This window comes from Podarcis liolepis (assembly GCF_965112155.1).
Source record: "Podarcis liolepis genome assembly, chromosome: 5".
Lineage (NCBI taxonomy): Eukaryota > Metazoa > Chordata > Lepidosauria > Squamata > Lacertidae > Podarcis > Podarcis liolepis.
This window is the reverse complement of record NC_139556.1, coordinates 38,206,015-38,220,394: the sequence shown is the minus strand read 5'-3', so window position 1 is coordinate 38,220,394 and position 14,380 is coordinate 38,206,015. Positions and strand designations below refer to the sequence as shown.

The window sequence follows — 14,380 nt, the reverse complement described above, 5'->3', positions numbered from 1 at the left end:
AGTGACAGCAAAGGATCTAGGAGTACCCCCAAGCTACAAACCTGCTCCTTCAAAGGAAGTGTAACCCCATCAAGAGTAGACAATCTCCCACCCATCTTCCTGCACCCACTAACAGTGCCTCAGTCTTATCTGGATTGAGTTTCAGTTTGTTGGCTCTCATTCAGTCCATTACCGAGGCAAGACACTGGTCCAGCACTTCCACTGCCTCACCTGCAGATGTAAAGGGGAAATAGAGCTGAGTGTCATCAGCATACTGCTGACAACATACTTCAAACCTCCGGATAACCCCACCCAGCGGTTTCATGTAGTTGTTAAACAACGTAGGGGATAGGATTGAGTCTTGTAGAACCCCACATTGAAGGTTCCATGGGGCTGCAAAGCATTCCCCAAGCAACACCCTCTGGGAACGACCAAGTAGGACTGGAACCACCGCAAAGGGGTGCTATGCACCCTTAGTTCGGTGGTTGATGTTGGTTGATGGTTGATCGAAAGCTGCTGAGAGGTCGAGAAGAATTAACAGGGACATGTTTCCCTTGTCTCTCTCTCAACAGAGGTCATCATACAGGGCAACCAAAGCAGTTTCTGTACCAAAACCAGGCCAAAACCCTGTTTGAAATGGACTGAGGTCATGTTGAAAGCCTTGGTAGAAATGTAAGAGTCAGCTTCACCCACTCCAGTCTTGAGGAAAGAACCCACAGTACTTGTTTATGCTCACAATTCCCCATTGAACCATGGGCACATAGCCAAAATCCTGCCTCCTAGTGTTACCTCTAAATGGGACAGAGATTCCTGTATTTAAAAAGAACATAATAAAAGCCTGCTAGATTAGGCCAGTGGCTGTCAGGAGCTTGCCTTCAACAGCTCACTGGCTAGCGACCTAGTGAAATCAGAGACTCTGAGATCTTCTTTCAGTGCTTTATTTCAACCAATGAACACACATGGAGACATGGAATGTAAACCTCAACACTTGAACCGAAGTTGCTCAGAATGATGCTCCTGCCTTCTCCCTGGCTGTTACTTCGTAGTCCTCAGACTCCTCCTGCCACCTACGGTGGCTTCTAAGGAAATCCCTTTGTGCCTGTTTAGCTTTCTGCTCTGAGACCTGGGGGAAGGAGGGCGCTCTAGCATACTCTCCAGAGACACCATGTCACTTGGCTGCTGTACTGAGTTAGCGCCAGCATCTTAATCCAGCATCTCTCCTTGAAGCTCCTTGACACGTTTTGGGAACAGGGAAGTAAGATTAGAATGTCAGGAGAGAGATGCAAGGTCAATGAATTCTACTATCAGTTGTGTCAGTGCCAGCAGGTAGAATTAATTTGATGATGAGCAATAGGTAATGGGGGGGGGAACACCTCAATTTACAAACTGATCATGAATACACATTATGTAGACCCACTGCAGCATCTACAGTGACATGGAATATATGCAGTATATATGACTTTTATAACATTTTATTTGTACTTCTGCATCAGATACAATACATCAGGGAATTCTTGCTTTGGAATATCAAGACCAAATAAAGAATCTGAATGCTGCCATTCAGGAATATACTTATGGAAAACTAAATTAGAGATCCGAGGAAGCAACAGCTTAATGTCCTTTATGTTTTCTATAATATCATGTCCACCATACCACACAGCAGTTGGCACAACCATGTCTTCAATTTGATAGAATGGAGGAGTGGTCTGTGGATGAAAAGATTAGAGTGATTAAAATGGGTTTCACCTACCAATCATAGATTTTTACCTGTTTTCTTAGCCTTCTGACTGTTCCTATGCAGGACTATCAAAACTCTGGGATGTGTGACCTATGGTCCTGGAAAATGGTACCTTGAGCATTAGTTTCAACTTTTCTTCTCCAATATCTTAATGGATCTGTGATGTATTAATGATTTACTGTGCATTTTTGATATATGTGTCCAGGATAATTATTGGATGACTATGTTATGCTAACATTGTGGGATGTATGATGACACTAAGGATCTGTGTCAGGAGTAATGTGTATGTCTGACAAAGTGACACATGGTTCAGCTTGGTACTTTTAGGATCTGGGCTTCACGGTCTTGCAGGCATGAGGTTTAGAAAGTTTTAGAAGGCTATGTGTCAGGGAACTGACATCAGAGTGAGAGGCAAAGGGGAGGCTCCCAGATTCTGCGGGCGAAGGACCCAGCACCAGGGGGAGAAGCAGCTCGGTAGAGGAGGAAAGAAATCAGCGCAACACCAGGGATAAAGGGGGGCAAATGGGGGAAGCAGAGGAAGAGCTCTGGGATTCTTCTCTGGAGATCAGTGAGGAGAGCACAGGCCCTCCACTACCCACGCCCTCCCTGCGCAGAAGACTCCCACGCAGTGAGAGGAGGAGGCGACTGGGAGTCAGACAGCTTCTATGTTGGAAAAGGTTTAAGAAACATCCACAGACAGATTCTGCCAGCGACTGAGACAGCCACACGGAGATGGGCTGTGCAGTCAGAACGGTTTAACCAAGGCAATTAAGCCTAGAGAGGCGGCAGTTTACGCACGAGTAACTCATACACATTACACTATGCAAGATATTTCTTTCCCACTACCATTTCATTGCTTCACAACTACTTCTACATTCCTGCTTCTGCAAACAAAATAACAGTTTTGAAACCATCGTCTATCTATCTATCTATCTATCTATCTATCTATCTATCTATCCATCTATCCATCTATCATCATCTATCATCTATCATCTATCATCTATCATCTATCATCTATCATCTATCATCTATCATCTATCATCTATCTATCTCCATCTATCTACCTATCCACATCCACAAACACACATGCTGAACATGTGCGGCTTTATATTTTAAAAAGCACTTAAAACATAGTACCATCAAGACCACAGGAATAAAATTGAGTTTGTTTCTGCTTTTCTGAGGCTAAACACATCTCCGTGGGAATAAGCAGCATCCCAATGTAAGAAAAGGATAATATGATAAATGAAATAAAATAAAATAAAATAAAATAAGCATCTGTAACCACATAGAGGCCAGGGTGGTCACCCCTGACTATAAAAACCTTTACAAAAGAATGAGTAAGGAAAGATGCTGTGGCGACCAGCATCAGCTTTGTTGGAGCGCGGCATGTCGATGTTGGCCGAGGTACTGTCACCGTACTTGTTTGCCTTTGCCTGTTTTATCTGGTGCTCTTTTGGGCTGTGGAATCCAGGACCTCAGCCATGAGGCCCAGGCATGGCTGTACAAGGAAGCATTAAGGGTTTACCAGGAGAGAGATGGGATCTAGGTTTACAATGCTGGCATCCAGCTGTCTTCGGAGACAATGGAGTGTGATTCCAGCGATGAAGTCAAGCAGCTGCATTAGCAGTGCCCAGGTGACCTTGCCAGTGACGCAAGCTTGGGCAGTGTGCATGGCATCCCTGGGGTGTCCAGACAACAAGACCCCACTCTCGGTTCATGGATGTTCTCCAAAGGAAATATGAACAATACATTTGGCACCAGCTTGGCTGCAGAGGTTCTTAGAAGGAGACATACAAGGTGCCATCCAACCATCTCAGGGATTCCGCTCCACATTTGTGCAGGGCTTACTCCTTAAGCTTTTCTTTTCTTTTTGGGGTGACCCACTTAGTTCAATGAGAGTTAGCCCCAAATAAATATGCAGCTTTAACATATTGAAATCTATGACAAATCCCCATCACCACAACCCTTGTAATTACCGTGTTGTATATAGCCTTGTTCTTACTGCCATAGTCAAAACGTTTCAGTTCTTTTGATTTAAAAATCTAAAAAAGTTGAGGAAAAGGAATGAATATTTGAATTTTTAATTGTGACATATTTATAACTTGCACATAATAAATAAAAAAATGCTTGATGATTTCTTAGGTTGGATCTACACTGACCTGTTTAACGTTATTTCCAGAATAATATTAGAGATGTCGTTCTAAAACAACACAGGGCATACTTGTGAATTAAAACTTTTTTTTTACCCTGGGATGGTGTGTGTTTTTCCCCCTCCCCCAAATGTAAGTAATACCTGGCTACACCATTTTCCAAAATGCTTTTTTCTTTCCCTGCTGCTGGTTGCTGGTTGCTCAGATCCACCCTCTGGTGTCACAGTTTAATCCTCCCTCCCTACGTCCCTCTGAGTCCTTTGTTATTTGTGCATGTAAGCCTTTCAAATTTAAATGAAACTGAACACCACCTCTCAAATTCCATTGGAGGGGAGCAGAGTATGAATGCGTTTTTTTAAAAGGTAAGAAGAAGAAGAAGAAGAGTTTGGATTTGATATCCCGCCTTTCACTCCCTTTAAGGAGTCTCAAAGCGGCTAACATTCTCCTTTCCCTTCCTCCCCCACAACAAACACTCTGTGAGGTGAGTGGGGCTGAGAGACTTCAAAGAAGTGTGACTGGCCCAAGGTCACCTAGCAGCTGCATGTGGAGGAGCGGAGACGCGAACCCGGTTCCCCAGATTACGAGACTACCGCTCTTAACCACTACACCACACTGGCTCTCTACACTATATAGAGACATATGAGCAGTTTTTCACCAATAAAACAGCATAAAACAGTTACAAATTAAGCAATAAAAAAGACAAGGCAATAATGCATTATGAATGTAAAAAGTAGGATGTATTATGTTATCAAAACCAATTCCTTAACCTTTCCTTAACATTAAAAACTATGAGTATAGATCCACCCTAAATATTTGAGTCCATTACATATTTTTCTGTTTCTAGTCATATAATTGGTTTAATCATAATAATAATAATAAATAAATAATTTTATTATTTATAACCCACCCATCTGGCTGGGTTTCCCCAGCCACTCTGGGCAGCTTACAGCATATATAAAAACATAATAAAACATGAAACATTAAAAACTTCCCAATACATGGTGCCTTCAGATATCTTCTAAAAGTTGTGTAGTTCTTTTTCTCCTTGATATCTGAAGGGAGGGCATTCCAAAGGGAAGAATAATTTGCAATATTCACAATGCCAGTTCTTGCCAAATTGTAAAAGGTAATGAGCAGGGCTATTTTCTAGAAAAAGAGGTGCCGGAGCTCTCCTATTTTTAGGCGGAGCACCCCTGCAGGGAAAAAATAAAAACTTTCGCCGCCGACCTCCACCACACCGCCCAAATCATCCTGCCAAACACCGCCTCTGCCAAGCAGCCCAAAGTGCTGCCCAACACTGCTGTTGCGCAGCCCTCTGCAAGGGGACGGTACCAGAAAATTACAGATCAGCCAGAACCCACCAATGGGGTCGAGGAACGCAACAAAGGGGTGCCGGAACTCAGTTCCAGTGAGTTCTGGCTGGAAAAAAAACCCTGGTAATGAGAAACTGCAGTGTGAAAATTCAAACTTAACTCTCACCTCAAACAGAATGAATAAAAAATTGCTTGACGTTTGAATTTAAGAATTACTCTTTAGACAATGCAATAGAAAACTTGCTCTTTCATTCTTCTTTCATGCAACCTGTCAGGGAACTGACATCAGAGGCACGGGAGAAGGAGAGGGTCTCTGATTCTGCAGGAGAAGGTCCCAGCGCTAGGGGGAGACTCAGCTGGGAAGAAGGGGAAGGGAATAAGTGTAACACCAGGGATCCAGGAGAGCAACGGGACGTGGAGGTGCAGGGGCTCCAGGACTCTTTGCTGGAAGTTAGTGAGGAGAGCCCAGGCACCCCGCTACCCACGCCCACCCTGCGCAGGAGACTCCCGCGCAGTGAGAGGCGGAGACGCTTGGGTGTCAAACAGCTCTTATGTTGGCAGCGCTTTAAGAAACGCCCACAGACAGATTCTACGAGTGACTAAGGGCAGCCACGCTGAAATGGGCTGTGCAGTCAGAAGGGTTTAACCATGCAATCTAATGTCCAAACGGGACAGGATTACGCACGAGTAACTCCCCAACCACTACACAACCTATTTAAGGATATTTATATTTGCTTTCATTTGCATGTTATTATTGCCAGTTTTGACCCCTGTAGATGCATATATATCATATATAGCATGTACCATTTATTGCTATATTGTTTTTCATTTACTGTAACTTTCCTGTCACCTTCTGAAAATTAAAAAAGAAAACCCTTATTCACACACTTTAAACATGCATTTGGATATCAAATGACCTCTGAATTTTGAAAAAAAAAGGAAAAGCATGCACTAAACCCTACCTGGGCAAAGTGGATCAAGTTTTTTACAGAACCAAAATCAGGGAAAATTCCAACAATCACGTCTACTCGACTCTAGGGGAGAAATAATAGGCATGGAAACATTTTTTTAGAATCGTCTCTGAATATTCAATGAGTGGGGGGAAGGGATGAATTACACTAGCAAAAAGTCACAAGCATTTGGGACTCAACTACACTGGGAAAGAAAAAGCGCTTTATATGTGTTTTATATGCATTATAAGACCGTGACACCAGATGGTGCTGTGGAGTCCCGTTTTTGCCAACCCGATTTCTCATACAAAGTTTACAAGGTGTTTAACTGAAACCTTCTTTGATGTGTCTAGATCCAACCCAGGGCAATACTATATATATAAACCTTGATGAAAGGGAAAGGCAAATTATATAGGAAAGCATACAGCTCAGGAAAGATGTGGCAGCAGAGGTTGGGAGCTTTGTGCTGATTTGCTTTTTTATTTTTATACTATTTTAATAGTGCATATATATTTTCTATTGTTTGCTTGAAAGCCATCTTGCGAATTTCTTGGAATTTAAAAAAAATGTTATAAATATTTTAAAATATTTTTCATCTGTTATCAACTTCGTCAATGAAAGTTACAACAAAAACCATACAGCTTATTCTTTCTGTAATGTACCAGGGTCTCTTCCACAAAGATTATTCTCAATTCTAGCTGCAACATTTACAAACTTGGTTAGTCAATTGTACCTTTAGGGCTACAATCCCATACATGCATATCTTGGAGCATGTACCATTGGACTCCATCATATTAATTTCTGAAAAAGCACCAAGGCAAAAGCCAGCTCCAGATGGCTGGAATGCAAAACAGGATGTTGTGGTTTCTCACTGTTCTGTTGGAGAAAAAGTGGAGCCTATTTTCTGTACTGAGCACCGGATATTAGCTCAGTGTGTCATGTGACCTGTGCTGGAAGTACAGGGGAGGAGTTGAGACTCTTCTGATGGAGACTGAAGAGTGCAGTCACATTTCTATGTACTGTTGAGTGACAGGAATAAAACATGTAGAAAGGACTCCTGTCTGTCTCATTTCTCCTCCCTGGGAGAATGCAGGGAGGGAGGGAGAAGCTGACAAGCAGAGGGTGTGTTCTTCTCACGACTAATGAGAAGAATTGCCGGGTTTGTTTACCTAGCCTGCCGAGGTCGCAGACGGACGGTAAGCACAGTATCTCGCTCAATTGCCTCGGGGGAGGCCAGGTACCTCTGCCTGTGAGCTGAAGATACTGACATACACATGCTTTGGATTCCATCACTAAATTTATAATTTATCTATTAAAATGAATTCGGTTTTCTGCAAAATATATTGCTGGCTGGAGAGAAAAAATGGAGTACTTTTTTGTCAATATATGTAGAAAAATAAAGAGTCAACTTACCACATTTAAGTTATTTTGATTGCATCCAACAGAAAGGAAAATAAGTTGGAGGCAAAAATTGTCTATCAATGGATAACTACACAGCTTGGCATTCAGTCTTTTCATTTTGTTACTGAAAAGGACAAATTCTTTCTTTCCCCATATGAGCTGTAAAATAAACACAGAGATCTTTGTGATTCTTTGGTAGGTTTCTGGAGGAAGCATCAGCTTTAGATCCATTTCAGTCCAGGTTCCGTCCTGGTTTCGGGACCGAGATGGCTCTGGTCGCCCTAACAGATGATCTCCGTAGACAACTGGATTGAGGCGGGTCGGTACTGCTGATACTCTTAGATTTGTCAGAAGCCTTTGACATGGTCAATCATGATCTTTGAACCACCACCTCGCCGACGTGAGGATACAGGGCATAGCCCGAAAATGGCTGTGCTCCTTTATTTCTGGTTGGGGACAGAGGGTGGCGCTAGGGAGGGAGATGTCGTCATGCCACTCCTTGGTGTGTGGAGTGCTGCAGCACGCAATCCTCTCCCCAATGCTTTTTAACATCTTTATGAACCCCTTGCCCAGATTGTCTGGAGCTTTGGGCTGGGTTGTCACCAATATGCTGATGACACTCAGCTCTATCTGCTGATGGATGGCCACACCGACTCGGCCCTGGACACGCTGACCAGATGCTTGAAAGCTGTGGCTGGATGGTTTCATGGGAGCCAATTGAAACTAAATCCTTCAAAGACAGAGGTCCTCTGGCTGGGTCGGGATGGCATGGGGATGAGGGACCAACTCCCTTCTCTTGCAAGGGCCCAATTAGTGCCATTGCCTTCTGTTAAGAGTTTGGGTATAATCCTTGACGCCTCCGTTTCCATGGAGGCGCAGGTTACAGCAATAGCCAAGGTGACCTTTTTTCACCTTCGCTGCATCAAGCAGTTGGTCCTTTACCTTTCTCACCCCAACCTGGCCACAGTGATCCATGCAACGGTCACCTCCAGGCTTTACTACTGTAATTCGCTCTATGTGGGGCTGTCCTTGAAGCTGTCCCAGAAACTCCAGCAGGTGCAGAATGCTGCAGTGAGGCTCCTCACAGGGTCTCTGTCATGGGAGCATATTCACCCAGTGCTTTTCCAGCTGCACTGGCTCCCAGTGGAGTACAGGGCCAGATTTAAGGTGCTGGTTTTGACCTTTAAAGCCCTTCACGGCCTAGGACCCTCATACCTATGGGACCGCCTCTCCCAATATACCCCACAGAGGACCTTAAGGTCCATAAATAGCAACACCCTAGAGGTCCCGGGCCCTAAGGAAGTCAGATTAGCTTCAACCAGAGACAGGGCCTTTTCAACACTGGCTCCAGCCTGGTGGAACGCTCTGTCTCAGGGCCCTGCAGGATCTGATTTCTTTCAGCAGGGCCTGTAAGACAGAGTTGTTCTGCCTGGCCTTTGGCTTGGAATTAATTTGACTGCTCCCCCTCTTTCTTTTTTCCTTTCTCCTTCTGTGTTGGAACACCTATTTGGGGACTTCCCTGGCTTTTTTCTTGCCCATGTAGGACCAGTCTGGATAGTTAGCCTTGGTGAAGCCTTGACGCTGTCATCCCCCCAAAAGTTTTTGAGTTTCCACTGAAATCAGGCTGCATTTTAATGTTTTAATGTTGTATTTTAATCTTGTTTTTAAAGCTGTATTTCAATCAATTGTTTTTATATTTGGTGTTAGCCACCCTGAGCCCAGTCTTGACTGGGGAGGGCAGGGTATAAATAAAAATTATTATTATTATTATTATTATTATTATTATTATTATTATTATTATCCTCTTTAGGATTAATATGTGAAGATTAATTAAACCAGATATTACATGACCTCCCCCAAAATAATGACAAATGGATAAACTTAAAGGTTGAACTGCCCATATCACTAAACTGATTATGTTAGAAGGCCACATTAACACACTATAAAAACCTATGAGAAATACCTACACTTATTAATGCATCTGGAAGACTGAGAAATAGCGCAGAAGGTCCACTGGTGCCGACAAGTGTGTAGGTAGGACCAAAAGTTATAAAGAGCTTGACTTTCTGAGCGAGCTGTGGCAAGAGTGAAAAGGCAATTAAACCTGCCAAAGAGAAAGAATTCCAGAATTCAGCAGCTGTGCCAAACATATGGGAGCCAAAAGTCCTTGCTTATTGTTCCTTCAATCAAAATTTTTAGGTTTCAACTATACCAGTGATGGGAATTTTTGATTGTAAGAAGGCCTTTTAAAAAAGGGCTCAGGCAGTAAACACATTCCATTCATTTCTTATTACTTACCAAGTGTCCCACCCTGAGACTGACTGATAACATACAATCCTTCTTGCTTAGTTTTCTGCAGGATAAAATTTATTGTTGCTGGAATATCATATATCGCAATTTCATGGATGCTGTAAGACATTAAGGTAAAGGTAAAGGACCCGTGGAGGGTTAAGTTACTGTATTTTATGCTGTTTTTTGTTGCATCAATTACCGTAAGTGTTTTAAATTTGTTGTTAAATTTGTCTGAGCCTGGTTTTCTGAACAGGGAAGGGTGGGGTAGAAATAAAAGGTATTATTATTATTATTATTATTATTATGTCCAGTCAATGGTGACTATGGGGTTGCAGCATTCATCTCACTTTCAGACCAAGGGAGCTGGCATTTGTCCCCAGACAGCTTTCCGGGTCATGTGCCCAGCATGATTAAACCGCTTCTGGCGCAACGGAACACCGTGACGAAAACCAGAGTACATGGAAACGCCGTTTCCCTTCCCACCGCAGTCGTACCTATTTATCTCCTTGCACTGGTGTGCTTTTGAACAGCTAGGTTGGCAGGAGCTGGGACAGAGCAACAGGAGCTCACTCCGTTGTGGGACTTCGAACCACTGACCTTCTGATCAGCAGGCCCAAGAGGCTCAGTGGTTTAGACCACAGCGCCACCCACTTTGTAGTCATACATACAAAATGCAGGTGAAGTTTTCTCCACTTATCCTTCTGTTTCATTACTAAAGCACACTATTAGAAGTATGCATGGACTCTGCCTCAAATAATGAGGTAATTTGGGCTGTGATTCCCCATTGCTATACAGGATTGTGCCATTAAAAATGCATGTTAACTACTTAGAATGCCACCACTTCGTGAGAACTGTAATCAAGTGATATATAAATTGTAAGGGGAAAATGTAAGAAATTCCAAATAGCTCTGTTTCCTCACTCCCACCCACGCCAAAAGAATAGTACAGTCTTCAGGGGTCAATGGGGAGTTCACCATTTCTTTCTCTCCCCCTCCCCAACCTCATGTTCAGTCAGGTTTTAAACCCTAAATAAGCATGTAGTCAGCTTCCATGGACTTGTTTGATGCAGAGGAATGGTGCGAGGAACCAGCTGGGGGGTCACCAGGGAAGAAGGCTCAGAGCCCAGGGAGAGGTGGTGGAACGACAACAAGAGGTCAGAAGGAGAAGATGGAGACAACAGGAAAGAGGAGGTGTCAGACTCTGAAGCAGTAAGAAGGCTTAGTGAGCTATGAGAGTCTGTGGCAGAAAGTCGTCCAGCATCAGATGCAAAAGCTGAAGCAGCAGGGTGTGATGAGGAAGGCCAAGAGGCAGAGATGAGTTCTTTGCACTGTGAACTGACAAACATGCTCCTATGACATCAGCAGAGGCAGGGAGAAGTATGACAGGTGAGAGCCTTCACCTGCATCTCCTTCTTCACCCACCCTCTTCTTGCACAATCCACCATTTCCACAATCCACAATTCCAGATTGGCTTGATTCAGTTCAGGTCCTAAGATTTGTCCAGAGCAAATGCACAGTCCTAATTATGATCTCAGAGCCCCACAAATTCAGTCTGCATGAATATAGAGAAAGTCATGCATTTTGTCATGTTGATGTTGGCTCTAAAATTAATTAAAAAAGGAACCGCAATCCACCATGTCCCATCTTTGGGAACTCTTTCCAGGATTGAAGCACTTCTGACACAACAGAAGGAAAAAAGATATGTTGTTAGCAGTTGTACTTCAGAGACAGCAGTTACTACCATTGTCTCAATTATCCAAGTTACAAGTTGTCTCTTTATACCTGAAATCCCAAAATTCTTCTTGGTCAATTGACAGAGTCTTGTGTCTTCTAGACCAGGTGGTCCCTCTAGCATTTATCATCCAAACATCATAACCAGCATCTGCTAGGAAGAATCCCAGGCTATTGTTGGGAAGATTTGCAATCCAGCACCTACTTTCAAGCAAAATACCATGTACCAGTAAAACAACTGGCCTAGGACCTGGGGTGGGGGAAACAGAAACAAAATGGGCAATCTACCTTATAGTTTATTTGTGTTCTCTTCACCAACATTGATATTTGTGATGCTTTCATCTAGTCCAGGAAAAACACAATTATATATAGGACAGAGATAATTACTTGTAATCAGGTGATGACCCATGGCTGCCTCACCTTTAGGCACTATTAAAAAATATGAACAAATGCTTCTTCGAAATCATAGCCAATACAAAAGCAACACAATACAAATCATAGCCAATACAAAGGCAGTAAAGATCAGATGAGAAAGCAGCAAATTCTTCAGCTCCATTGCTGAAAATCAGTAGCTGCTTTCCTATGGCAAGATTCCATACAGGGCTGGCCCTACTGATAGGCAGAGTGAGGACAGAGTGGCATAATTGCCATCTGACTTGCCCTGCTGCTCCCAACCCTGTTATCCTAAAATGAATGGAGAATGCTATCCCTGGACTTGTCTGGATGGCTTCTTTACGTGGAATGGATTGGCCTTCACATCAAGCAGCAAAATGTCTTGAGCAGGGCCTGGCTCAATGGCATAAATAAATCATTTAGTCCATGCTACCTCATCATGACAAGGTAGTGAAAAACAAAGGTGATTAGATCTGCTCAGATAGGAAAAATTGGGCAGAAGATTGTACCCCGTTTCTACAATTAATTCATTGCTTCTGCACACAAAAGCTTAATCCAAACACTTCATTCTTACACAACATCACATAGAGAAATAGATACCAGAGCTTTGAAAGTCTTTTTAGAAAAGAAACTAATTCTAGTTCAGGTTGAACATGACCAGAAAGGAACTAGTTCCAATTCGCATTTGTCCACTTATAAAATGAACTTGTTTGGTTCATATTCAGTTCAGAGTTCAATTCACATTACCTTGAAATTTTCCTCAGCTTTCAGAATGTTATAAGCTGCTGTGCTGACATATAACATATAGGTAAAGAAGACTAAGAAAACATCAGAACACACACAGTGGGATGTGACTTATTTTCTTCAACCATTATGAACTTTAAACTTAAGAGCCTAAAGAGTCTAAAGTATAAAAACACAGAATGAACTTGAACCCCCTATGAAGTTAATTTGCATTCAGCTCAGCCAGCAATTTTGGCAACAACTGTCAGGTGTAATTCAAAGATTTTTGAACTAATTCAGTGAACTTCATTAAACTGAATTAGCTCATTCTGAGCATTTATACACACACATTTGTTTCCTCTGGGCTATGTGGAATCCTGCCAATACTCTTCCTCAGTGGTGTAGCACGGGGGGGGGCAGGGGGCCATTGCCTGGCACACAACCTGAGGTAACGCAAACCAGGCACCCTACACAGAGATCCCTGTCATGTGCCCTCTGCAACCTGCCCCTGCCTGGCATGTGAGTGCCTGCCCGTTGGTGGTGTGGACTGTGGAGCAGAGGATGAAAAGTTCTAAGCCCCTTCTCTTCCTTCAAAAAAAAAATGCTATAAAAACATCAGTTATATTCCAAAATTACCTGTCTTCCCAGAACTGTGCATTCCATAAGGAATTCTGTTTATTTGTAAGTAATAGCCATCCTCTGTCAGGATTTCATACTCTTCACTGGGGTATCCCCAATATTGGATTATTTCATTCTGCAAGAACAAAGAAATCCTCAGCAAATCGAGACCTTTTTTTCTAAGTCTAGATGTGCTGCAAGGAATTTTAGGAACAATGGTGCTGAGGAGAAGAGAAAAAAAAGTTCTAGATCCTGCCTTCCTCCCCTGCTGGCTGTAATGAACAAAAACAAATTCATCCATTATAATCCACCTAGCCCTCTTTGGGGTAACTCAGGGAGGCCTGGAAATCCTTCTATGAAAAGCAAATGCTTTGGAATATCTGTTAAAAGAAATATGTACAAATTATTTTGTCCTAGCAATAGCCTGTTGTTTCCAAATGCATCTGAACAAGCAACTCACAGTGGTCATAAATTCTTGAGGATTCAAGTGCCGTTTCCTGAGGAATTCTTCTGACTCTGTTGTCTGTTGCATTAAGCACACCACTGCCACAAACAGCCACATCACTGACCTGTGTAAAACAATTTTGTTTCAAACTCCTTAGCAAAGATGGGAAGTCTTTTTAAAAATGTTTTTTATAGAGGTTGAGGGCATGGAGCGCAATTTTAGTTCGGGTGGTGCTGTGCACGGAAGAAATGATGTTTCTGTCTTCTAAAAGTATGAATAACTGAGATGGATGGTTTGTGAGGAAAAAATGAAAACAGATCTGCCCCATGAGGAAGAGGAATGGTTATCTCTGAAGTAAGGGAAAGCATGCTGTATTCTGTAGGAAGCAGCTTCCTGATAACTGGTGAAAAAATATCTGTTTTTGCTGGAGGTGGCATTCTTGAGGTGCTCCGGACAGATAAGGCAAAATAAATTTGTTAGTTACTGGCTCTGGCTCTGAGCTTCTGCAGGCAGCTCCCTAATCTGAACCAGATTTGTCTATGCCTGTCTGCTGGGATTTAAAATTTTCTTCTTATAAAAGCTTTCAAAAATAAGGAGCCAGTTTGGTTAGCAAACTGAAGCAAACTTTTTTTGTTAGGCTCCAGG

The 14,380-nt window shown here is 42.7% G+C and overlaps 1 protein-coding gene across 1 annotated transcript; it reads right to left on the bottom strand.

Moving 5' to 3' along the window:
- Positions 1 to 1,451: 1,451 nt before the first annotated feature.
- On the bottom strand, positions 1,452 to 13,852 carry LOC310706839 (lipase member M-like; the record flags this gene model as incomplete). Its single annotated transcript, XM_083503181.1, has 9 exons — positions 1,452 to 1,685; positions 3,697 to 3,762; positions 6,146 to 6,217; positions 7,547 to 7,693; positions 9,502 to 9,638; positions 9,833 to 9,942; positions 11,608 to 11,806; positions 13,309 to 13,426; positions 13,751 to 13,852. 9 exons carry the CDS (start codon positions 13,850 to 13,852, stop codon positions 1,452 to 1,454), a joined length of 1,185 nt encoding a protein of 394 aa, XP_083359307.1.
- Between the last annotated feature and the right edge of the window lie 528 nt (positions 13,853 to 14,380).